The 25679-nt window shown below is 45.9% G+C and overlaps 1 protein-coding gene across 1 annotated transcript in view; it reads right to left on the bottom strand.

Moving 5' to 3' along the window:
* The window catches only part of CTNNBL1 (catenin beta like 1), a 48225-nt gene that overhangs the window by 9688 nt on the left and 12858 nt on the right, over positions 1-25679 (bottom strand). Inside the window, exons 5-13 of the mRNA XM_035567209.1 lie at positions 24292-24389; positions 21949-22042; positions 20958-21049; positions 17969-18041; positions 17630-17688; positions 16694-16842; positions 12034-12215; positions 3726-3823; positions 2560-2640 (exon numbers count right to left, since the gene is read on the bottom strand). Of these exons, the coding sequence (XP_035423102.1) occupies positions 2560-2640; positions 3726-3823; positions 12034-12215; positions 16694-16842; positions 17630-17688; positions 17969-18041; positions 20958-21049; positions 21949-22042; positions 24292-24389 (926 nt within the window). The remainder of the gene's footprint in view (positions 1-2559; positions 2641-3725; positions 3824-12033; positions 12216-16693; positions 16843-17629; positions 17689-17968; positions 18042-20957; positions 21050-21948; positions 22043-24291; positions 24390-25679) is intronic.

The raw sequence follows: 25679 nt of genomic DNA, 5'->3' as shown, positions 1-25679 counted from the left end.
AAGGGATGCTCTCCCTCTGGACCATATCCTCTTTCATTGTCCAGATTCATGGTGCAGCTTCATAACAACTGTTCTGCTTCAGAAACAGCTGGCTTAAGAAATTCCTCCTTCCCTTCTGTTCTCAACTACTTCCACGCCTTCACTGCCACAGTCTGAAGGGCTGAGCTATAAACCAGATCACAAAAATAAGCTAAGCTAAAAGCAAAAAAAAAAGGAAAAGAACTGCAAGAGCAGGAGCTTCTTATGTCAGCTGCACTACTAAAGATAAAACTTCAGGTATGATACCTTCAATCATTCTTTGTGTAATCATGTTTCCACTTCTTGTAATGCAAGACTTACACCAGGATACTCTGTCCATCAGACTTCAATCTCTCTCTTCAGTATAGGCTGAACCTGTAAAATTTCATCAGGTATCTTTTTTTCCTTTGGGGCGGGGAGAAAGGAAAGGATTCGTATTCCAGATTTTTTTGGGTACTATGCCCTCCACCGCAAGAGGAAGGTCAAAAACCCCCAGGTGACAAAGCACAATTTCTAAAGGACCAAGTGTTCAAACCATCCATTTCAATGATTCATGTGCAACAACTACCAACATTAAAGCAGCCCATAGATCCTGTAAAAGCTAGACAATTCCCTGACCTGACAGACACAATGATGGCTTTTGCCTACTTCTCCGTGAGGAAACCGCTTGAGCCACTTCAGATCTCAGCAGACTGTTCCCCATCGACCATTTCAGGATGCTAAAAAGCAAAGCAATCAGTAACTCCAGAAGTGTTGAGGTTTGTTCCTTGCTTGGAACGTCATTATTTCATACCCTCCGTGCCCAATGCTCTAACCTGCTGGGAGATAAAGCAAAAAGTAGTAGCATGGTGACATGCTTAATATCATCTGCGCTGCTTAGAGATGATTGGGATTGCAATTGGACAAATTTTTAGTCCAGTCCAGATTTCTAACCTCCTAATCTTTACTACCAGGCTCCGAACAGCTCTGCTTTGAAAAACCAATGTCCTTCACATGCAAAGTACAAATCTGCTTCTCAGAGGTGACATGAGCAAATCTCAGTGCAATGCTTTGATATTTTCTGTTGAAATATATTGCAGAAGGACAAAGCGCATATGGGATGTTTCTGCCAAATCCTATTATTAGCACTAATACGAGGGAAGAACTGGGATGCATTTATTCCAGCCATTCCAGTCTACAGAGCACTGCAGTGGGGCAAAAGCACGCTGGCCTTCTGGATGCAGGAGGAAAGTCTGAGTTCTTGTGCTTTCTCTTCTGATTTATCAGTAAACATGAGTGGGTTGTTATTAATTAAATTGCTTCTACACAAGCTTCTTCACACTCCAACTCCCTTCACCCCTGCTCTGTGTTAGCTGTTTGCTACAGGTGTTAACATCTGCAGCCAATTTCAAGACCTTTTTGGATAAAGGGTACATACATACACTAGTTCTGCTCATTTCACGTAAGGGCTCTATATAGCAGCTGCCCATACACTGAGATTTCAGCCAGAAAAATCAGCTCTGCTTTTCAATTTCTAAAACCCACACACTAACACTGAAACGTAGAGAATAAATAATTTCTTGTTCTGTTTCGAGGTCGATGAATGGAGAGTGGAGGGATAGCAGGAAAGGGTAAAGGCTGTTTTTCTTCGGGCCACTGTTCATTTGTGAAGCTGCAGCTGTCCATATGGAGTCTGAATGCTGGCAGCAAAAGCAGCTCCATTCATCACTCAGCCTTTTGCCTTTTTGAGCAGCAGCATCACCGCTGAGCTCTGATGCCCCCAAAATGTTTGGCAGCGCCTGGAGAAACAGCCTTGGCAGCAAGGGGACAGCTGTTTGTCGGAGCCCGGCAGGGGGCTGCAGCCCGGGCACGCTGAGCTCACCCGCGTGCGGGGACGGCGGCTGCAGTGATTACTCTCCGTCAGTGCTAATCAATCTCACACCCTCTTCAGCGCTGATACAGATAATCTTGTGGGAAGCGGGCCAAGCTCGCTAACAGCTCTGCAAGCTGCTTCCCGACTCCGACAGCTCATTCTCTTTCAAAAAGTCTGTTCCAGCTTCAGTTCCAAGAAAGTACTATGTGGTACCCATGCTCATGTCATTCAAAACGTTCACTGCTGGTGCGCAAAAGCACACCAGACTTTGGCTACAGCCTCATCTGTCTAATCAAAATAGAAGTTTTCTCACAGGTAATCAGAACTCTACAGACCAGGGTAGGAGGCCTCACACATTACCATGTAATTATCTCCATTTCGCTTCTCTCCATCCACCAAACCAAGCAAAATTTCAGACAAGTAAAAATGAAGGTAAACTGACTGAGGCCCTCTTCGTAGAATTCACTAAGAAATGCCCAGAAGCACTTGCTGTAAATAAGTTCTCACCCCATCTTATCTAAGGTACCAGAAGATGGAGAGTGGGGCAACAAAAGCTGAGAGAGAAGTCAGCACAGGTACAAAAGCATGGCTCAGAACAGTGATCTGGCTGAGCCAGAAGCTTTGTGCAGATGACATGCCTGTGCAGAAGCATCACAGACATGGGCTAGTACAACTTAAGCAATACATACATGTTTCTCTCCATCGATCTTCTTATCAGCTGCCTGCATTGCATCCAGATACTTAAAATACAGTTCCATCAGCCTATCAACCTGCAAGGACAGAAGAGAGAGACCTAAGCAAGAGAAAAAGAACAACGCAATCATCTTTAATCCTTCGTGTTATGCTATTTTTCTTCCGGCTGCAGTCTATGCAAAATACCAGGCAATTCTGTCACTCCCAGGAAGGAACGCATTAGAAAGATGGTACAAGTGTTGGACAGATGAGCATGCTCAGTCTGCAAGCATTTGAACGTAATCCCATATCACAAGATGGTCTCATCAGCTCCAGCTAAAAGGAAGCAGAGACGTGTCCCTAGCCCGCTCATTCTCCTGTGTTGCGGCTCTCCAGTTCTCCCGGTTTCTTAAATGTACTTTTCTGTCTCTGCTGAATGAAGCCAAGCTTCTGTTACATTTAACAGACACCTCAGGGCTCTCCTGCTCTCCACTGTGTGTTAGGCAACTTAAACCCTTTCTAGTAACGGGAAATTTTCTCCAACTGTTAGAGCAGGTTATGAAAAACACCTTTAAAACATACTAATGAGAAATACAGAGGAACCAGTATTTCCCAAGTGGTGGAATTTACAAATCCCCTGGAAATTATTGGTTTGCAAAAGCTGCTGTTTCTTTTTCGCAGCTGCTTGATCTACCCACCTCCATGTAAATATTTTGGAAAGAATTTCCCAGACTAAACACCCCTGAAGTGATGCATTGTAGGGGAGGAATGGGGAACGTTGAGTGTGTACTAATGGAACTCCTACAATTTCTGCAAAAGAGCTTCGCTAGAACAGACTGGCACCTTTTCATACTTCCCTGGTCCCACCGAGCCAGCAATATGTGGTACACGATCAGCCCTCAGCAGTGAGGCACAACCCAGGACTACCAGCTGTGCAAGAGCACCAGAAAACAAGAGTGCATAAGATGCAGGAGGCCAAGCACTAAAGGCATCGCCAGTTCTCCAGTTTGTAGACAACAACAGGAATGAGAGAAGGATGGCGTGTGAGTATGCCGGTCCCTCAAGGCAGGAACAGTAGCTGCGTTTTAGTAACTTAGTAAGCGTACGCAGGCACCCTGCCATTATCAAGCGTCCTCTGAGTCCAGCAGCCCAGAGACTGCAGACACACACTCCGCACACTCACCTTCTCACTGTCATTCTCTGTGAATTTATTCAGTAACCGTGTCCTCTGCTGCCCTCTCAGGTTTCGCAGAAGGGAGGCCAGGATGGAACAGACATGTTCTAGAGAAACAAAATGAAAATTGCACGCTGAGATCAGAAACAGGAGCTTATACTCTCTGTAACATGTCATTAAATTTACTACTAGCACTCCGGCACGTAGCTGTCGATAAGCAGAACCCAGGTTCCTTCCAGCACCAGAGAGCGGAGGCAGAACAGCAGCGGAAGCAGCAAGCTGCGGCTGCAGGGAGCACAGGCAGCTCCTCTCCCACCACAACCAGGCCAGGAAGGCCTCCCCCGGACCTGCTGCACTACTCCTGCCACGCTGACCCCGCTTTTTCTCAGTGACCCTGAAAAACAGCGACTTACATAAAGCACAAATTCTGCTGTAGTTCAACTCGCCAGGCTTGCAGGTGCCCTAGCAGCACACTGCTCTTTGCGGCCTCCACCCAGCCAGGGGCACAGCGCTCTGCCTCTCCCCGGGGCTCGCGGGCCCAAGACCGAGCAGGGGCCGGCCCCCGCAGAGCACCCAGCACATCCAAGTGGTGTTCAGGCCGTTCTGTAACGGGGCCCAAGCTCTCTGCTCCCCGAGTCAAAGGAAACAAACCGATCTTCTCTAAAACTACACTTCTACACACAGGGGGTGTGATGTGCTTCCTTAAACACAAATATTTGGCTTTCCTGGACTGCCATGAAGTACAAAAGAAAGCGCTTCTCCTTAGGTCGTTTCCTCAGAAGGATTCACCGGTTTTATGTGCAACTTATACAAAACACACACTCGGTTTTGAAACGTTTCTCATCAAGTTCTCCAGTTACAACCCTCGCACATTGGCTCTATTTCATTTTGCCAGCGCACAACCTCCCGGGCAGGAGGAGGAACCGACCACTTCTGGAAACCGGATGAGTCCGGGGAAGGAGCCCAGAGAAGGGTGTCCACCTGCCTCCTGCCCTCCGGGAAGAGGGAGGGCCACAACCAACACTCACCTGCACCCCACATCGCTCCTGCATGGGCATAGGAGATGCAGAGATGTGAATCATTTGCGAAGTGTATGCCAACATCAGAAACGATGCAGAGAATCACAGAGTACATGGCTTTATTAACGGGAAATAAAACCAAGCAGCAAAGTGCAAGGCAAATGACAGAAGCACGGGTTTCTCTCCCTTGCCAAATCTTTTGGTGTTGCTTCCTGCCTACAGCTCTGTGTTAAATATAGACCTTCCATTTTAGATATATAAATATATTTAAAATTGTAACTTCTCTCCTTTCCCTCACTTTAATCTTGATGATTAAGACTGATGAAGAATAACGGCCATAAAAATTTCCTCACCTACAGTGATGGGGAGGGGAGAACAGTGTCAGGATTTTATGTTTTTGAGAGGAAAATACAACATACGGAGGAAAGGGATCATCTCATTGCCATCACACCATTTAACGTGCATTTCCACAGTGCTGCCTAGCCCAGAGCCACGAGAAGCCTAGATCAATTGCATCAGCCTACAAGAACAAGTGACATCCACGCGTTCGTATGGATCTTTTCCACTAACAGCCAGCTTACACTTTCACTGAAAGGCTGAAGTCACACAGGCTGCTTGTCCAAGCCGTGGGTCTGCCCTCCCGGCAGCACAGGTTATCTGCATACTACAGAAGAGCAGCGACAGCAGAGGACAGGCATGCGTACACACGCACCCACCCACCCCATTTCATTAGCTACTTACAAACGTAGCTTCCTTAGAAACAGATTTCTGCCTGAGGTGGTGTCAATTTTTCATGTACCAAAGAGATTGGGAGAGCTGCTGGCAGGAGGAGCAGAGGAGATAACAGGTTTATCTGGTGGCCAGCACCGCTCGGCTGCTCTGTCATTTCGACAGGCTAACATGGAGGTGAAGGATGGCTCTGGCTACGGCACTGCATGCTCTTGCTGCAGAGAAACAGTTATTCCACACAAACAGCACTGAATTAAGCGTCTTCATTAAAAAACACTGTGAGAGCCTGCAAAGTACTTGCAAGCTCCTATTTCCTTAAGTATTAAAAAAGATAAAATGAAGACTTTTTAAAATAAACCCCAACAGATACTCTGCTGTTATAGAAAGAAGGCAGAATCCTGTATTTCACACTATTTGTTTTTCTTTTTTTTTTTTTTTTTGGAAGTGTTCAGAAGTGTTGACAGTATTTTAGTACTAATGTCCTCACCAATTTTATATATATATCAATATTCCTGCACTAGGAAATGCATTTTAGCCATTGTTTTTGCTTTGGTGCCCATGTGCAGGTTATTTATTATACTGATAAAATCTTTGAAGCTACTGAGAAATCTAAGCAAACTGATGCAGGTTTTCTAAGAATGAGGTTATCCTTTACACACCACATTCCAGGAAGTCCAGGAAATATCTATTTCCTGGTCAAAATGTTCAAAAAATGTTGTGCAGAAATACTCCTCAACTGACTGATCAAGAAAATGCCTTGTTCTTGATCAGCTTCTTGAGAAACACCCCAGTGCGGTTCCGTGCCCTCCCCCCAAATCGCAGTTCTGCTGCACACAACTGGCCCAGTAAGCACTGGCATCCACGTGCAGGAGCCAAAACGAGGGCAAGGCCTGGGGTAAGGGAAGCGCTATGGGAGAAGCGGCTGAGCCCATTTTCAGGGGATTAAACGTCCAGCTGCGCACTCAGAAACGAGAGGCGTTAGCTGGAAACGCGCGTCTGCAGGCCCGGGGACCTTGCCATTCCCCCACGGACTGCGCTGCTGCTTACCACGCATCTGCAAATTTGTAAAAGTGCATAATCACAGTGCTTGCTCTCGGTGCGATCTTCTCTGGAAAGGGATTAGTGGCTGGTGCTGTTCCGAGTCCTCAGAAAGCCAAGCCTGCAGCTCCCCGCTGGGATCTCAGCCGACGACAGGCCACGAGCACGCAGCCTCAGGCAGCACCTCAGCCCCACGGACTCTGCGTATTTGGGCAACTTCTGAACAATCAAACTCGCCAGCACCCAGCCCAAGTCCACTGCACACGCACAAACAGGGTCTTTTTCAGGGGATGGAGGGGAACAGACAAGGCCAGAGGAAAACGTTGCTGTCCAGCCCCAATTTCTAAGAACGACTAACTGCATTTCTCCTGTAAAACAACAACAAAACAAAGCCCTGCTCAGCACCGCCACCGATTCCTCTACCAGGAACAACTTAGCACCTGGCAGCCAGTAAACATTAAGAACGACTTTTACCAAAAAAAATTTTTTTTTTTTTTTTTTTTATTAACAGGCAAAGTCGTCGTCTTCCCCCCCCACCAGCTCGCCTGCGCGTACCCGAATTCTCCGTGGCGCCGACCCCTCGGTGCAGCGCGGCACGCGGCCACCGCCTGCTCTCGGCAGGTCGCCCCGCGTCTGCTCACCCATCTGCGCCAGCAGCTCTCCTTACACCAGCAGCACCTCGGGCTCTCGGGAGCCTTTCCCTCTCCAGACAGGCACGAAGACTTCAGAATGCAAGCAGTGTTTAAAACACCCTAATTAGATCGATCTTGACTTCAGCTGCAGCGTGTTGGAATACAGATTAATCTATTCCATGGCTGGCACTGGCAGCTGCAACAGCAGGAGGTCCTGTCAAATCAAGCCGTAACATTACACTCCTCTGCCTTTATCACCCCCCAAAGCTCCCTGTGTTTTTTCGGTTTTCACAGCCCATTCGGAGGGACGCCCGCCTCGCAGGGGAGGCAGCCCTCCGCTCCCCAGCGCAGACTCCCGGGGCAGGAGCAGCGCTTGCGGCTGCAAGGCAGCGGCAGCAGGCGCTGGGTGGACAAGAGGGGTGTTGTGATGACCCCACCAGGATATCTCCAAGAGCCTTCTGTTCTGTAAAGATCTCCTGAGATAAACTGAGGTTTCTCACTCAAAGCAGAAAAGTACAAGAAAGAAAAAACACCACCTCCCTCAGAAGCTTCCACCCTTCACGCACCGCTGTGCAGAAGGCTGTGGCTCCAGGTGGGTTTGCAGGGAAAAGCTGCACGAAGAACCTGGCGCATGCCAGGGCCAGCCCCACGCCGCTAACAGCTCTGTCGGGCACAGTGCCACCGCCCGCTGCAAACGTGCGTGCTGACAGTGAGAAGGGGGCAGCCACAGCGGCGAAGAGCTCGGGTCCGTCTGCACGAGAGCTACCTGCCCGCCGCGCCGCCCCGACAGGGCACAGAGCCTTGCACAGGGCCTTGCTTCGCTGTTAGTTACAAAAACGTTTGACCTTATCTTCCAGTTCAGCAACCCGTTTCTTCCTTGGCCATCCGAATGCAGCTGAGCAGTTCTGCTTCAACAGACCGATGCCTCTGCTAGGTTTCATTTCGGCTGACCACCAAATAAATGCAAGAACGGTGTCTGCTGGCTGCCAGAAGGTCTTTCAATAAAGACACTCGCTATTGGGTCATTTTTCTGTTTTGCCTTTTCACTTCTCCATGCCAGGGGAACTTATTTCTGCAGCAAGCATTCATTCCAAGGGGCTTTGCTACCTTTCAGCGTGGGTCACACAGGAGTAAAATCATATTTACTAAGAAACAGATTTTGCTGCTGTTGTCTTTTAACATGTACAGCTGACTAGCTCCAAAGACAGCTTCCTTTTTGCTGGAGGGCGAACAGGCAAAAAAACCCCAGAGATAGGAATTCTCATTTGGAAATTGGCTGAACTAATTCTCAGGTTATCAAATTAAGCATTCCTAAGTAAAACTGACATCTAGGACAAGAGAAGGCATTTAAATTAAGATGAATTGAACAAACATCCTTTTACACTTCATTAGACTCTCCAAGTGAGCAAAACTAGATGGCGAAGGGCTGTACAGAGAAAGAGCAGAACAGACAGCCTGTCGCACGAGTTATGATTGCTTCACCACAGCCTCGCTAACTCAGAAGGAATTTGTGTTTTCTCCATTTTAAGCTCGCTGAGTCCATTCAAGAATTTCAAGTTAGTACCCAACACTTCGATTCGACTGCTGCTTAGAAAGTCCAGGACTGAAGATCCTGGTACCTTTATGGACAGCTAAGATAGGGCTCTGTGATGGAAGAGGACCTGGAACACAGCCATTCATACAGCATCAGCCGCATTTCCAATTTCGCAACACAGAAGCATTATTTCAAACCTTGCCCCAGATTTACGCAGTTACCCAGAGCCAAAAGCACTTTCGTCCCCTGCACTCGCACGTGCTAAGCGCTCACCTCCTTGCCTGCTCTGCCTTCCCACCTCGGCATCACGGCGGCCAGGAGCGCGCCAGGCTGCTCTGCTCGGCACGGCAGGACCCCCGGCAGGGCGCAGAGCCGCCCACGGGCGAACTCCTCGCCACAGCTTGGGCCCTGCCTTTCGGCCGCTGCTCTCTACAGGCAGGCGACGTTACACCATCGTTACACCACGCGTTGTTCGTCGCAGAGACAACCACCACCGAAAGCCCGCTGCCAGGCTGCCCTGTTAAAGACTGTTAGAAAAGTTTCCCTCTTTTTTCTTAATTACATCACGTACATAAAAGCATAAATGTGTGCAGTTTGGATTTCAATCATTCACAGTTTCCCTAGAGTAAAATGATTTTTCAACACCAACAGTGTTTACAAGGTCGTTATCCAGCACTGGCATCTTTATGTTAGCTTTAAAAAAATAGAAATACATTACAGAAAAGTTTTTTTTTTTTTTTTTTAATCAAATTTAATTTGGATTATAAATTTTCGTAATAAACAAAAGCTCAACAAGTCACACTGAGGTTTTTTTGGTAGGGTATGTATTATTTTCACACATTTGAAACACCGCCTTCGAGATAATAAAGTAAGCATTACTTTTGACATGATCTCCAATGGAAAAAGCAACATCACTATACGATAAAAACAAGGGGAGTGTTTTCCTCCCATCATCAGACACAAACCCCAAGCGTCTATCCCGACAGTCTCGACAGCATGACAGTGAGCACAAACTCCTTAGAATTGCTTATAAATACCGAAGGCTCTGCTACAAAGCTATTCTAGCTGAACCTTTAAAGGAATATGTTCCTCCATTTGACGTAGACTTGAACACTCTCTAGAAAAAGAGAGTTGATAATTTTTATTATTTTTTCAACAGTCAGGACACAGGCTGAAGTTATTACAGGAAACGGTAACGAGAGAAGACTGCCTACCAGCACTCTTTTTGCTAAAGAGATGCAGAAAGAAACGTGTCCCTAGGGCCACCCCAGCCCAGAAGGCAACAACTCTCAATCACACGAGGCTTGTACAATTTCCTCCAAAACCAGCAGGCACCACCAGTTCTTGCCAGCATTGCTGTTCAACAGTGGCTTGCAACATCCAACCGCCAACCAGCAGTGCCCCCCAAGCACAGAGAAATTACTGTATTGCGACTGGCAAAGTAAAAACATATAGCTTGCTGCTTACACACAACAGGACAATGCCTGTGACAGGCTCCAGGGGAGCCCTGTTACACGTCTCAATTAACTCCCACCGTCAGAAAGCCAGTAACTCACCTGCCCAGTGATGCAAAACACAGAAAATTGGACTTACTACCGCAGCATCTGAGAGAGTTTACTTTAATAAAACAGATTTCTGGACTCATATTAATGTCCTCCATTTCTTCTGAATATTAATGAGATGGAGATATCATATGAAGACCATTTGCACAGATAGCTCCATTTTCCTGAGGGCAGATTTGCCTTCCCTCCTCCCCAAAATAGTTCAGAACCTGACCCTTTTCTGGCTTTTCAAACTGATGCCTAATCCTCACAGTAGCCAAGACCGTGCACGATGTCATCTGCAGTCTCAAGATGAAGCAGATGAGACAGATTAACTCACTTTCCCAAACCAAAAAATTAAGTCAATGACATGGGCCACAGACCCAGGTGCGACTGCACTCTCTGCAGTCTCACTGCCCAAACCCAGACACACACCAGAGCATTTCTCCCTCACCACTACCCAGCGAGGAAAGGAACGCAGCACAGGAGTGGCAAGGCGGCTGAAGCCAGCACCCTCTGTGCGACCCACCGCCGCGGCTGGCGCTGGGCTGCAGGTCCGTCCCCGCTCCCCATGTGCCAGGAGAGCTGCAGCCGCCCCGCCGCGCGCTCACAGCTCTGCCACCTCTGTGCCAGCCCCGCGGAGCTCGGACACGGAGCTCGTCTCTGCAGCACCACCACCTAAGCGTGCCTTCCAGGAGCTGTCTCGCCAAGCCACTACCTTCATTAACGTACCGTTAGCACCTTTCTGATGTTGGTGCTCTAATACAACGTACTGTTACCAGCTCACCGCCGGAACATTTTTCTTGAAAAGAGCCACTTGCTCAATCTGCCACAGCTCTTCCTCACCACCCCGTCTTTCAGGAAGGAACGGAACAAGCCTCGGCCCACCCCAGCCTCCACCAGAGAAAGGAGCTGCTCGGCCCCGAGGGGCAGCGAGTGGGCTCAGCCCAGCTCCAGCGAGGTCTGCAGGAGGCACCACCACCCTGCCTTTGCTCCTGAGAACGTCGGGACGTCTGGCTATGACTGTACCAACATGGTGTCTGGGTTTAGAGCTCCCATTTTGCTGCTGTTTTCCAGACATTTTTCTTTGGTTTGCTGCAACAGTTAAGGATGGATACTAGGTAAGCCTGAGACATGCTCACACCTCTTCAGCTTTTGACAGTATTCATCACTCACAGAACTGAGATGAGGAATGAACAGGCACAAGATCTCAAGTATCACTGGCAGTATTTAAAGTTTCTTCCAAGTAGTCAAGTATTAATGAAATGAAAAAGGAAATGTTACCAGAAGCAGGCATGGACTGACCCTAGATTCAGTTCAGCATAGGGTCCTGCAATAATACTCCACAGCAGATTTCTGTTAAAACGGAGTTTTCCAGGGGAGAGAGGAAAAAAGTAGAAAAAAGCCAACTTCAAAAGTGTGCAGTTATTTGTGTAATGCCTGATGTTCATTGAGTCACACTTCAGTGCCCAGAGCCATGAAAACACTGCTTTTGAGGTGACATTTGTAGTTGCCTCATTACTCTTTTCAAAAGAGTTTTGCATCAAAGAGTCAGAGCTTCAAACAACAGACCCTACAGGAGTAAAATAACTTATTAACAGCACATGAAATGGAATCGCCAGGAACTGCTGATATCAAAACAAGCAGGGCAAGTGTGTCATCAACAGCCAGTGCTGCAGCAATGAATGGCAGGCTGCTCTGGACTTGAAAGCTGCAGGAAGAGCAATGGGAAGACCAGCGAGTGCTCCTTGCCTCCTCCCTGGCAGGCACAGACACCTGCCTTCATTCGCCTCCTCCACGAGAAGGATCTGCAAATAGGCCTACCTTCGTGCTCTTTTTCAGTCGTTCCAACTTTCTTTATTTTCTTGGGCGATTTCATGAAGAGTGGGAAGATGGTCCTCAGGCCAAGAATGTCAACAAACTTGTGACAGTTGTCTGTGCCCTCGGGTCCAATCATGGCATGATCCAGCACCTTCAGGGCACTGCTGCGGGAAATTTTCTTCTCTCTGTGAAGAGAAAGCTGCAACTTTAACTTTCCAGGGACAGAAGGAGCTTTGAACTATGCTACTTCAAAGAGACAGCATGAAAAGGGAAACTGAAGTGACAAGGGAAGTCACAAAGAGTCTGAGTGCAAGCTCTAAGCAAGATTTTCTTCAAGGAGCCAAAATATTGTATTGACAAACACTCTTTTCAAGACTGTGGTTGAAGATAAACTATTAGCTTTGCTATTTCTTATTATTTTTATTTCTTTTTATTTTCTATTTATCTATTTTATTATTTACGTATGCATTTTTATTTCTCAGTTATTAATTTATTTCTTCACCACCTTACAAGCATTAGCACAAAACAGGCAGAGGAGACTGGGTTGGGTACACAAGACAAATACTGTCAGACCAGAAGGATCAGGGCTTAGATTTAGCAATAATTCACTACAATAAATGGGTGTGTTTAGTAAGCACAGGCTGGAGGTCAGCTGCACTGAAGAAAACCCTTCTCCAGAACACGTGTTCAGAGGGAGGCAGACAGACTCTCAGCTATTCTGTTCAATGCGTATTCAGAGCGCTGACGCTGGTTACTGGTGCCGACAACACACAAGCAGTCTGTTAAAAATTCTGTACCTCTCAAACCAGAAACAGGAGAACTTATAACTCACCCAGGAGAAAACACAAAACACCCTGAGAACCTCGACCCGAGGCAGCAGGTGCCGATGCACTGCACAAAGCAGGCCAGGCGGACGCCAGGAGCCCGGCGCGGAGCCCAGCGCAGGCCAGCAGAGCCCGGCCGCAGCAGGAGGCCTGCGAGCCCACGGCCGCCCCAGCTGCACGGCGACCCCCTTCCTTCTCTCTTTGGAAGAGAATTTGTTCTCTAACAGCTATATAACTGTGTGCGCATTTACAAATAAATCCCCACAGAAGCAAGCCGTGCTCTGCCCCTAGAGAGACGAGAGCACAGCCACCCCTCCCCTGCCTCGCGCAGCCGGCCGCCGGCAGGTCTCCTCCAGCGCTGCAAGGCCCAAGCTCAGAGAGCTGCAGAAGATGCCTTTCCTTTAGAGACCTAGCTGCCTGAACCCGTAACAATACGCAAACTAAACCAAACATACATCAACACGCTAGCTCAAAAGAAAGTTCCTTTGCCCAGCGCAACCACAGCCGCACTCAGCGCGCGCCGGGCAGTGGTTACGCAGCGGTGGCGCAGCAGCGAGCGTGACCCTGGGCTCTGCAGCGAAGAGCAGTGCGAGGAGGAGGCTCAGCACCACCACCTTCCCTGTAGAGGAAGCTAAAAATAAAGTACTTCTCAGGCTAGACAATATAAGAAATGTTTTCAGGGGAAGTAATTGCATATTGATCAGCATTTAGGAAGGTTGCACAGAGCTGATCTCTGGAATATTCATTGGGTTTAAGTTCAGGCTTTTAGAGATCAATAGCTGCTTGACTGGACTGTCTAGAGTTGATTTTATTTGAAATATTTATTCTGCTGGAGGCCAAGTAGTTTATCTTAGTCTTATCTGGGTTTATTGCAGTAACTTCTAGCTGAACACTAATTCAAAGACAAGCATATGCGAGTATCACCAAATGGAGAGTGACCTCAGTCTTAATAGAGAACTCCGAATTACAACTTTATTTACTAACCATTGTTTCCTCCTTTTAATACCTCTGTGTCTCGGAGAACTCTTCTGGTACATTTATTATTCTAAAAAGAAAGGTGCGAACATTATTTGGACTTCCCATACTAGCATAACACAACCTCTTACTTTCCCAAATACTAGCAAAACAAAAAATACCAGACTTCATGGGAAAGTGCTGCACAAAACGGTTCTGTTTGATTAACCAGAAGATTTAGTAAAGAGATAGTCTAAGTTTCCATGGGGTCATTAGGAACAGCAGGACAAGAAAACATAAAAGGATTTTAATAATCATGAAAAATATACCCTGACATAGCTATAGTCAAGCTTTGGGGAACAGCACAGAGTTTTCCATTTTCATCTTGTTTTTTCTATACAGGAGCAAATGTTTTTGTGAGGCTCAGAAAAAGCAACGGAATAGCTTCAGAGCAGAAGGTCACGTTGCCCAAGTGATGCACTTTTCTATAAGCTCCCTTTGCTGCATTTCTCTATGTGCGTACAGATGCACTTTCGGTTAATAACTGGGAAAGCCACACATCATTTTTCCTATGCAAGAGAGAATGTTCTTGACACATCCCCTGGGAAACCAGTGGTTGCATCCCCTCCAAACCCTAACACAATTTTACAGGGAAAGCAATAAGCTTCCTGTCAGCACTTGCAGGAGAACTGACATTAAAAGCCTGCTCTTCTCTCTTTGGGCTATATAAGGCAAACTGCATTTAGGTTACTAAGGCAAGGCTGAGGGCCTGTGTACTGCGAAGTGCTTCCTGACCTACAAAAAAAAAAAAAAGAATTTAATTCTTTATGACATTGATAAACTTTCCACTGGTGGCTACCAACCTGATGAACTATCTTATTTTTGATAAAAACAATATATAAAATCCATAAGCCCCCACTGCTGCAGAGATGCAAGTCAAATAATTGTACATATCGTTGCTCTCTAATCCCAAACCGTCAGCTTCATTCCTGCTGCCACACGCTCTGTCCTTCAGGACTGGTCTTCTCCCAGCCCCCTCTGCTGAAGCTCCATGCGCGATAGCCCACCCAAATTCCCCTCAACACTGAAAGTCCCAGTCCTGCGCACCATGTGCAGGACGTGGCCTGCTACAGTCATCCGTGTGAAGAGCATCAGCCACCCCACGCTCATTTCAGACGCTGCCACGAGAAGTTCACACACGGCTGCAGCATCTTTTGCTGACGGCCACACGTTTCAAGTCCCAGCAAAACGGGAAGGAGTGCAGTTTTCATTACTGTCTAAAGGAATCTCTTGAGCATGTTAAATGTTCAGCTGAAAGCTGCTGTGCTTCCCCGCAGCTCTGGGTGCGCGACCATTAAAAGAACAACTTGGCTAGATGTATTTGGTAGCACTAGATACAGAATCCTGTGTTCTCTAAGACAGTAATGGAGATTCAAGCCTAATATCTTTATTCTTGCACAGCTTACCTATCTCGCATAACGTCAATACTTTCAACTTTGCTTATTTGTCCTTTCATCTCCACAGACTATGGTGCAATGATTAACCACCTTCAAAGCAAATACAAAAAATAGCAGATCTCTCCTCCCGGTTTTCAGAGGACACGGACAGGAAAGAAAAATATTCTGCCGTGTTTGTGGGTAAGGAGGTCAATCACAACTGAATAACATTTCTATTCGTTGTTGTTTATCATAAAGGTATGAAGATACACAAGTGCAATACTCCCATGCTGTTCTCTAGATACCAATCAGACTGCACTCCTTATTTGCAATGCTAGCCTGCAGGTACTGTGGCTGTACTGTTCAAAAACAAGGAGCAAGAAGTTTACTCTGTCCAGCTAGGCACTGTTCTCTCTAGATCAGATTTGCAGCTTGGGACAAGTCAGGTTTTTTTTTGTTTGTTTGTTTTTTGTTTTTTTAAAAACACACATCCAGGAAGAAATTTTCCAGCTGGGATCCTGATACAGAGAATGGTAAACATTAGAGTCCAAATACGAGGGAAAAGCTATTAAAAACCACAAATGCTAAGTCCCACCCACATGGCACAAGAATTCCAAGTAATTAGTTCTGCAAGGATAGCTTAGCAGCTTAGTACTCGAGGCAGAGGGAGGCTTCCCCTCTCGTCCTTAGTTTTGGAGCTTTTCTTTAATTAGCTTCAAGAAAACCCAGCGTTCCTATTTGAATAATCCACATTCAGTTATTTATTCAGTTCCCTGCTGCTGCACATTACCCAGCCATGCGCTGCAGGAATACATCATTTCTTGTTGGTGTTTGCTAAGCAGCCACTGCACGCAGCTTAGCACACCGGGGAAAGCAAGACAGAGCCCCACTGTGCCGGGTCCTGAGGAAGTCTCCTCTCAGAAAATGTAATCCAGTACCCATCTAGGAAGCAAAAGTGAACACAGCAGAGAAGCCCTGGAGATTCATGGTGTGACAAAAGACATCACAAGAAGAAATGCATACTTATGCCTATTTCACAAGATGGAAATTTTGTATCAACATCCACAAAAACTCACCAGCTCAGAAGACACAGCACAGTGAAACCTGAACTCAAGAACCAAAGGAAAAAAAACATTCTCCTTGTGGAGATCCAAAAGTTCTCTCTTACCCTCATAGGGGTCTTTTCAAACCTTAGAGAGTTAGTAGCCTGACCTATTGGGGTTATTATATGTTGGCCTGACCCTATAATGGGGTTATTATAGTAACCCCATTTCTTAGGAAAATGAGAAAAGTGGAGTTTGTACGTCTGAAAAGGTCGAAGTAGCATGCTGAAAAGAGAAGACAAGCATGCTAGCACGTGAATTGTATGAACAGAAAAATACAAACATCTTGCTAGAACATGTGCTGGTAGCTCAAAAGCATGCAAGAAAGTCACAGTTCTATGAGTACCTAAGCATCAGATTCATCAGCTGTAGGCCCTCGCCTTTCAAGAAACGATCACGATTGGAACTGAGCATCAGGCAGGAGCAAAGAGAGTCAAACAGGTTCTCCATCATTTCCTGTTCTTCTGCTGTACTAGGGTTGTGTCGTTTAAACACCTGCAGGACAAAGAACACAAAATTTCCCCAAAATGGAGGGCCTGGTTTGGTCCACACTGTTGTAGAATATATACGAATGTTTTGCATCACAACCTTCAACACCTGACACGCGTAAGCCTGCAGTCATCAGAGCAGCAGTCACACACATCACCGATGCACTCTCTCTTGTAGCTGTGCTGCCCTTTTTGCTGTCCTGCCTGTATCCCAACAGATGTGCAGCAGTCTAATGCATGACCAGAAAGACAATACAGGGCCTCCAAAGGGAAAGGCAAATTCGCTGATTACACAATTCACAAAACTATGCGGATAAGCTTGTTACAAGAGAACACCTAGGCATAACGCACACCTGAATGATCTGCTCTGCAGCACCCTAATGTACTGACGCTACTACCACCTATTCAAGAAACGTAAGTGAACTAAGAACATTTTACCTTCAGCCAGCTCAATAGCAGAAGTAATGCTGCACAGTGCTTGGAGTGGAAAATACTAAAGATGGACAAATTCTACTCTTCTCCCCAGCCCTCCACACAATCATAACAAAATAATTTAACTTTTGTGTACCTTGACGTTAACATCTGTTAAACGGGGATTAACCTCACTTAGCACAGACAATACATTTGAGTGGAAGTTACTCGGGGACTATGCCACCACTAAACATTAAGCATCATCATGTTTCGTTATCTACAGTACAGATTCCTAGGACAGCACTACACCCAGGATCCATTCCACTTGCTCACAACCAGCCTGCGAGTCTCCCGACGGTTGAGGATGTATGTGAATTACTCACAGATAACTGCTGAAGCAGCACATCGATCCCATCCAGCTCCCCAAGCAATTCTCTGTTGTCTAGACGGGAGTGGGGGGAAGGGGGAAAACAGAAAGAAAAATGAAGCTAACTGTCAGATTTTACTGCCATCTAACACTGATACATCAGCAAACAAAATCAATATGGCTTGACAGAGTACAAAAGCTGCAGAAAAAGAGAGGGCGCATGCGTACAGGAGAGAGCATACACAGGAGAGAGAGCACAGGCAAAGGGGAGCCAAAGGCAAAAGAGTGCAGTCATGATCTGAAACAAGCCTGGGGCCTATCCTAACAGAATATCAATACCAGAGGCATGTCTCACCATCATTATTCTGGAGCAAAATAGCCAGCACCTCACTGCAGTACAGCTTGTTGGCATCAAACGGCATCTTAGCCTGTTGGTGGAAGAAGGAACAAAAAAAGACTCATCAGGGCACTGCTCTGTGTTTCACTGAATCTGAAGAATACACTGATCAAATCACTGAACATATAAGCAACACTTTAAGCAAAATACAACAGCAGCAATTCTGCAGTATGACTCAATGTCCAAATAATTTTTCCTGATTCAGGGGTGACAGTGTGTATGCATGTCCACACGCATATGTCAAAAACCAACTCGGATCCTTTGCATTACCCTACATAATTACAATTGCCTCAGTTGACTCAAAAAACCTCAGAACAGTCTCCAGCTGTCTGCTTCCAAGAAGTTTTCCGTGATATTTTATGTTGTATGTATATGCATGGGCTCATCCCTATTCTGAAAGGCCGCACCTGCCACCAGAAATGGAATTTCAGAAAACACATCACAGCAACGTTAAATAGCAGCAGTCAAAGTTTGATGAGGACCAAACGTTGCAATTGGCTTTAGCCTGCAGAGTCACATAACATTCATTTCATACTTTCCCTCCATTAACCAGATAACAAACTGGTTTGCAGTTACTATAAAAAAAATTAAAAATCTTAAAAATCATCAGTAACTAGCTGTTTGTATGCCACTCTTCAAGAAAAAAAAAGTAGAGTAGCAAGTACTAGGCTTAACACATTCTGTTTGTCGCCCCCATTTTCTCCCTCCAACACACAAGTACCTGCAGCTTGATTGAGTAAACCTGGCTGCCCCAGGCTATGTATGGGCCAATTATCTCAGCCAGCTACCAAAAGAAAGGTCACAGTACACAAGTATCCTGCAACAAAAACATGAAAAGCAGGAAGATCCCAAATGCCACAAGTATTGACTTTAAATAAAGCTTTTCTTTCAGAACAATCCCCAACCACCCTGTAGATGATGGTGTTTATAGCAACCACGTCTCTCTGGCAGGCACGAGAGGGGATCGCAGCAGGTGCCCGGTGCTACACAACCCTACCTGCTACCATCACAGCACATACCGACTGCTGTTGTACAACAAGCGTTAGGAAATAACGTCCTGTTCTTTCAAGCCTGCACAAAACACCATCAAACCCTGCTTGTGTTTGGAGAAAGGAGCTATTAAGCTTCTCCATCTGAGCTTTCCCAGGCAATTCTGACAGTCAGAATACAATTATGCAACTTGAAACGTAGTCAGAAAACAGAAATTCACACTCTGCCGCGTGCCAGATGTCCTCACCAACTCCTGGACAGAAACCTGATTTTAAAAATCATCCTAAAGACGGTCTTCAGCAGCGCAGTACTCCGCGCAGATGCTGAGATACTGGTTTAATCCTAAACACATCTGTCAGGGCGAGAGATTCCAGACCAAGTGCTGCCAATAGCAAAAGCTCCTGGGCAAGGATTTTATTAGCGTGCATCTCCCCACCATGACAGCTTGTAAGGAAAAAAAAAAGGCACTGCCTGATCACACTTCCCCAAACCCAGAGGGAGTTAACGCATGCCAGAGCAAAGGAAACACACACGTTCAGCACCAAGTTTCGCAAACCTTTAACATTCATGTTCTGCTGCACCAAGCAGGGCAATCCAAGTTGTGACTATTTTGCTTTCCCATGTTTTTAAGTCTTTCAGCTGCAAGAGTAATTATAAAGCAGACAGCACACCTACACTCAGTACATACCTGCCTGGAATAAAATTAACTTCACTTTTTGTATTTAAGCGGAAGGAATATAATTATGTTACTACCTGTAGCGAGAAATTATAGGTTATTTCTGCTAACAAGTATACGAGGAGCACAGAGGAGTATCTGCATGATTACAAAGCTGCCAGAATATTTTTGTGATTCAGAGGTCACACTAACCGTACAGACATTTAAATGTGGAAGTGGAAATGCCTTACTAAACAAGTCAAGAGAAAGAAAGCCCAGGATCTGTTCTCTAAATTTCCTTCGCTAGCTCTGTAAGAGAGGTGAACTATCAATGCCTTCCCTAGAATATTTTTCCAGGGAATGTTTAGGCATCCTTACACAAAAGACGGAGTTAAACACTGCAACTCACTGCCACAGGACGCTCAAAATATTAACAAGTAAATGTGAAATCGAAAGGCAATTAGATGAGCTCAAAGAAAAAGCCACCACCAGTTAAAGACACCTCCAGAAATCAAAAATGTCTTACAGATGTAGCGAACAAATCCATAAAACACATAAGCTTCCCTGCTTACTGATCAGCTTTTTACATTCCTGCAGGTCTTAGCCATGGACCAGAAATCCACTCTATGGGAATCATACAAACAGACAAAAGACGCGCTCTGCTGTATGAAGCTTACAATATAATGACAAGACACAAGTACATTTAAACTAAAAACGCAGAAAATGCAAGCCCTGAATTCTAACTTGGTTTCTGTGCCCACCTCAGCTTCACCACACACACAAGCGCACGTGCAAACTTGGCTTATTTTAAGCAACGTTTAAAGTTCACACTAACTGGCTTACAGAAGGCAGGCACTGGCAGTATTCTATTGATGCCTGAGCTAGGAATGCTAAGGTAATACAGCTACTCGGGGTAACCAGATCGGTGGCTGTAGCCCACATACTGTTTTGTGGTGCTGTGAAGTCTCTGACACTGCAATACAGGGAAGACCATAGCTCTTTCTCATGGCAGGATCAAGGACACGTTAACAAAGAACTCCCCAGAAACAAGCAAAAACCAAAGACATTCAAGAGGACACATTACAGACAATTTCCCAGGCAAACACTACAAAAATGAGACAACTACTCAGGGACTTCCACCACAACGTGCAGAGCTACTTACACATAAAGCCAGCTCTTCCAATTTTGCTAGTTTACAATAAGTTAGATGGAACGCTATCTCAAGCACACCAGCTTCCGGACCAGTGGTCTGTCAGTTTTTACTGTGCTATTTCCCAAACATTAACAGAAAAATAAGCTCACCTTCAGCCTCTTGAGCAACCACTGCATGAGGCCCTGCTGCGCAGCTTCTGTGCACATCTCTGGTCGGAACTCTGCCATGTTCTCCACGATCGCTGAGAAGAAAGGCACAGTAAACATGCATTTCCCCCATCCACAGTCCAGCTTACACCTGTATCAACACAGCTTTGCCAGGTCCCTCCTAGGGCTGCACTGTTCCTGTTAAAGTTGCGTACTATTTGCAACACTATATTTTTTGAGTGAGACTTCAGCTGGGGTGTATGACACTGTCTCACTGTTTTGGACAGTGCGACGCCAGCTCTTGCTGGAAGAACCTTGGATATGTGCCCTTTACTGAAGTAACAATGCTCACTGCACAAAAAACTAACACAAGATTTTACTGCTGCTGCGCAGGAACAAAAGTCCAAAACCGGTTTCCAGTCTGCCTCATTCTTCCAGTCCCTGGGAAGGACAAAGATTCACAGGGATTACTGTCCTGGATGACTGAAAGGTGGGGATGATGGTCTCAGCGTTAATAAATGAAACACGTTGCTAAACAGTTACTGTGCTGTGCAAAGATTGAGGAACAGAGGGGTAATGATGTAATTGTATGAAATGCAACTGTTTTACTACCTGAAAGTTAAATATATTGCTAAGACAAACAGCTCACATAACTGAGCAGAGCTCACAGACAAGTACATAGAAAATACGTGGTCAGTAGAGCATACATTCTAGTCCAGTACACAGAATTTCATCTGTGTATGAGCACATTAACATAACGACTTTGGGAAGAGGCACCTCACCAGTGCTCATGCAACAAATGCTAGCTGAAGAGATTAGACTTTACCGTGAGTTACAATTGTGCTCGAATGAACCTTGCACTAGGGTCTCTACCTCAGTGTTGGCAGCTCAAGGGCAGAGCAGGAAAGAAGGAAAGGAGGGGGTGGGATAGCCCTCCCTCCCCACTTTGTACGAAAGGCACGAAGAAGTGAGAGGCAGTGCAGCAGCCACTCACCTAGCGTGTTGTGGACGCCATCAGCTTCCTCCTTCACACTTTCATCCAGGCGCTCTAAATTCTGGACCAGCAACGCCACAACTTGGCCCTCCACCTAAATCACCATGGTCACAGGAGAGAAAAACATGAGAGAAGACTGAGAAATGGAAGAGAGAGGAGTAAGTGGAGGGAGGAGGGTCTAAAACAAAAAATAATCAATAAGCCCTACTGAAACATCCTGCTAGACATGATTCTGATCGGGAGATATTAACAATCTTGCTCTAAAATCTCAGAAGTAGCAAAGGATTCACCAAACAAATCTGCCACTATGTTTGTCTTAATTAAACAACTTTTAGGTTTCAGATTAAACAGAAAAACATCTGGAGGAAAACACAAACCTTGTCACAGACTTATTTCCCGCATCAACCCCGATTGATTTATAATCCCACAGAATTCTCAAATGCTAGGCACCACAAAGCACCACATGCTAGCCAGCTCTCAGCTCTGCAAGCAGTTCCACTTTCAATTTCTTACCACTGGCCTGTCTACATGTTTGTTATACCCTCCACCTTGATAGGTACAAAAAGCTGAAGGAACAATGCTCACACATGCAGATTCAAATCTTAGTAAAATGAACGTGCCAAGCTGACTCCAGAGAGCTAACAAAACCCCGACAGCAAAGCAAGAGCAAGAGCAGGAATCCACAGGGGCAGCGGAGGCTGCAGCCCCCTCGCCACAAGAAGTCTGCTCTTAAAGCTGGAAATGGACAGAGTCCAGCTTGACTTCAGCTAACTCCCTATTGTGGAGCTAAGCTTGGAAAAGTTGAACAAAATACCATTTGCAATTCAAAACTCTTAACTAGTTTTGTGCTCAGAGAAGCCAGGGAAAAAATACAAACAGCAGTTGCTGGGGAAGGCAGTGCAGCAATCTTGTCAGATACCCTAACACATTACACTGACTTTTTTTTTAAAAAGTAATCTAAAAAGCAAATATCCAAACTTGTCTCCCAGGATATGCCAGACTTGTTTCTTTCAGAGAGAACAATAAAACATCTAAAACTTGGCTATTATCAGTGAGTTGGTGACAAGGCAAACAGAGAAAGAACTTCTCTTGATTTACCACAGAAAGCATCTTCCCTACCAGTCCTCTCTGCCACTTCATTCATCCAGCAAGCCTTCCGTGAAGGCAGAGTAATTAAGAGCAGCCAAGAGGCCAGCTGGAGGAACCAAGCTCCCAGCCACTGTCATTAACCTTTGGAGGTAACAGTGACTGGACGAGAGGGATTGCAGGAGAAAGCATGGCAGCCAAACAAAAGGAAAACAATAATTCTCCGTCGTTCAATTTCAACACAGCAGTTACAGAACAAGAGAGCCACAATGTTTCACAAACGCAGCAATTCACCAACAGAAGCTGCCTGAAGGTAGAACAGACATTGAGGTCTAAGTTTCGCTGGACATCACTTCTCTGAAGAGTGCTTCTGCTCAGTTTGGCAAACTCCTCCTGCAGCTGAGGAGCAGGAGGCATCCAGCACAAATGCCAAGACACCGGACCTACACCAACACAGAAGATGAGAGGCACCCAAGAGAGTTAATCAGGTAGAGAGCATTTAAGACCGAGCAATGCATCTGCTGCTGCACACAGATCGTTGTACAGGGTCACTTAATCTCTGTGGCACAAAGATCATTAAATTTAAACTCTCCACCACCCTTAAAATGCATTAGCTCTGTTACATGAAAACGTCCAAGCTTTCAAGAAAAAAGCATAACCTCACTATAAGGACATTTTATGTTTCAAATACAAATCATTGGGCTTGAAACAGGAGTTACTGGGTCACAGTATACTGGTCTCAGCAAGAGGTCAGACTGAAAGGTCACAATGGCCCCGCTGTCCTTCATATAACAATCTGAAGTCATAAATTTCCTGGGTAAACAGAGATCACCCTTCCCACAAGAAGGGAAAAAAACACAGATCAAGCCCCTAATTCCAATAAAAGGCTGTCCAAGTCACAAACATTTCAATAAAAGGCTGCCCAAGTCACTTCATTCTCCCTCCCTGCATGAAAAAATCTCCCGGCCTACACAAGTTTTGAAGTAAGAGCGTGTGCCGTCCCAAAATGAAGTGATCTAACAACATGCGAGAACAACCTGCTCCTCAAACTCCGGCATTCCGTTCCCAAGGCCTGCTGTGGTCCTCAATACAGCACTTCAGCTACAACAAGCATACAGCAGAACCAGCTAACTTCATCACGGTGTTGGCAATATAAATAAGCACAGCTGCAGAAAACAGGGTAGCTCGGAGCACTCACTGCTGTGCTGTATACGGCAGGTGTTCAGCCGTTAAAATAACGTGGAGTTTACTACTTACCAGAGCGTCTATGAGGACTTCAGCTCCTTCTTCACTCTCATGGAGAGTATCTATATCGGTCAGTTCTTGAAGCAAGTCTACCACAGCTATGGAAACATGTGCTGGATGTTAAGGACAACCAAGACGGCAGACGACACGCAGTATCAAAAGAATATTGCTCCCAGGCTAGTTATTGCTCCTAGGCTAGTGAGCTCCTGACGTGACCCAGAACTGGCAGCTCATTACGGCACAGGAACACCGGACCCAAGGGTACAGAGACTACTTCAGCAGTCTTCATGAAAACCAGATTCAGAGAATTCTGACAGCTAGGAACGATAAAAACAAACATCTTTGTGTGCTTACTGTGCTAGGCAATTTCACTGTTGCTTGATGACACTTTTTTTTTTTTTTAATTTTTAAATCAAAACTTCTGTAGTTGGCATAACTAGGCATCATCTTTCATTGTCAGGATTGAGCACAACAAAAGAGAAATGCATCATAACAACCTGATTTGGGTGTTATTCTCCCAGTGATCCCCTGCTAACCCGACAGCACACGCCTAACAAGGCCAAGGCCATCGCGTGAAGCAGCAGCAATAACCCCCTCCTGCCTGGCCCAATTAAGACAGCATGCTCCTCTAACCACGTACCTCACAGGAGCAGCATCGTTTCTGCCAGCCCAATTTTCACTCATTAACACTGGGCTGCATAACACACGGTTCCCCTGACTGCTACACAGCTCTCTGGTACAACGAGACGTATTCCACCTCATTAGAGCCACTTCCCTATTCTCTCAGACACTCTGATCAATCTTGCCCAATTCCCACCGGGGTAGAACAGGGTATGCAGTTTCCTCCATGTCCTATATAACAACTTTGTGATGAATCTCTTTAAAATTCACAGGCTAACAAACCAGCCTCCCAGTTCTCCTGTTTGTGCGTTTGCTCAGGCACACACGGAGCAGTAGGAGAAGTATTTTAATACATCTTTTCTTAGCAGGGTTATAGTTGCAACTTATCTAGTCTCAGGAAACACTGACAGAGAGCTGCCTGTTCCAGTCCCAAGTTAACCTACGTACAGCTCTGCTGAAGATGTTTATTAGTATGACTGCTGCTTTCATCACACTCTACAGCAATCCTTAACCAAGCCAAAGCTGTCTGTACATTTTCAGGACAGGCACATGTCACTTACAGTTGCAAATGCCATCAGGAATTCAAACAGAAGGGTGTTACGCCGTACTGGGCAGGCAGTCGCTCATGCTTATATAAAACCATTGTCAGGGGAGCCAGGGCACAACTTTTGAAGGCAGTGTGGAGCACAACTCAATAAGCAGGTTAAGAGAAAATAATCTGCCTTGCATTTATGCTGCAAGGAATCAATTGTTAAGCAACAAAAGCTGGAGGAACAGGC

Source organism: Cygnus atratus, chromosome 16 (assembly GCF_013377495.2).
Source record: "Cygnus atratus isolate AKBS03 ecotype Queensland, Australia chromosome 16, CAtr_DNAZoo_HiC_assembly, whole genome shotgun sequence".
Classification (NCBI taxonomy): Eukaryota; Metazoa; Chordata; class Aves; order Anseriformes; family Anatidae; genus Cygnus; species Cygnus atratus.
Note: the sequence above shows the minus strand (reverse complement) of the source record. Positions and strands in the feature narration are given on the sequence as shown.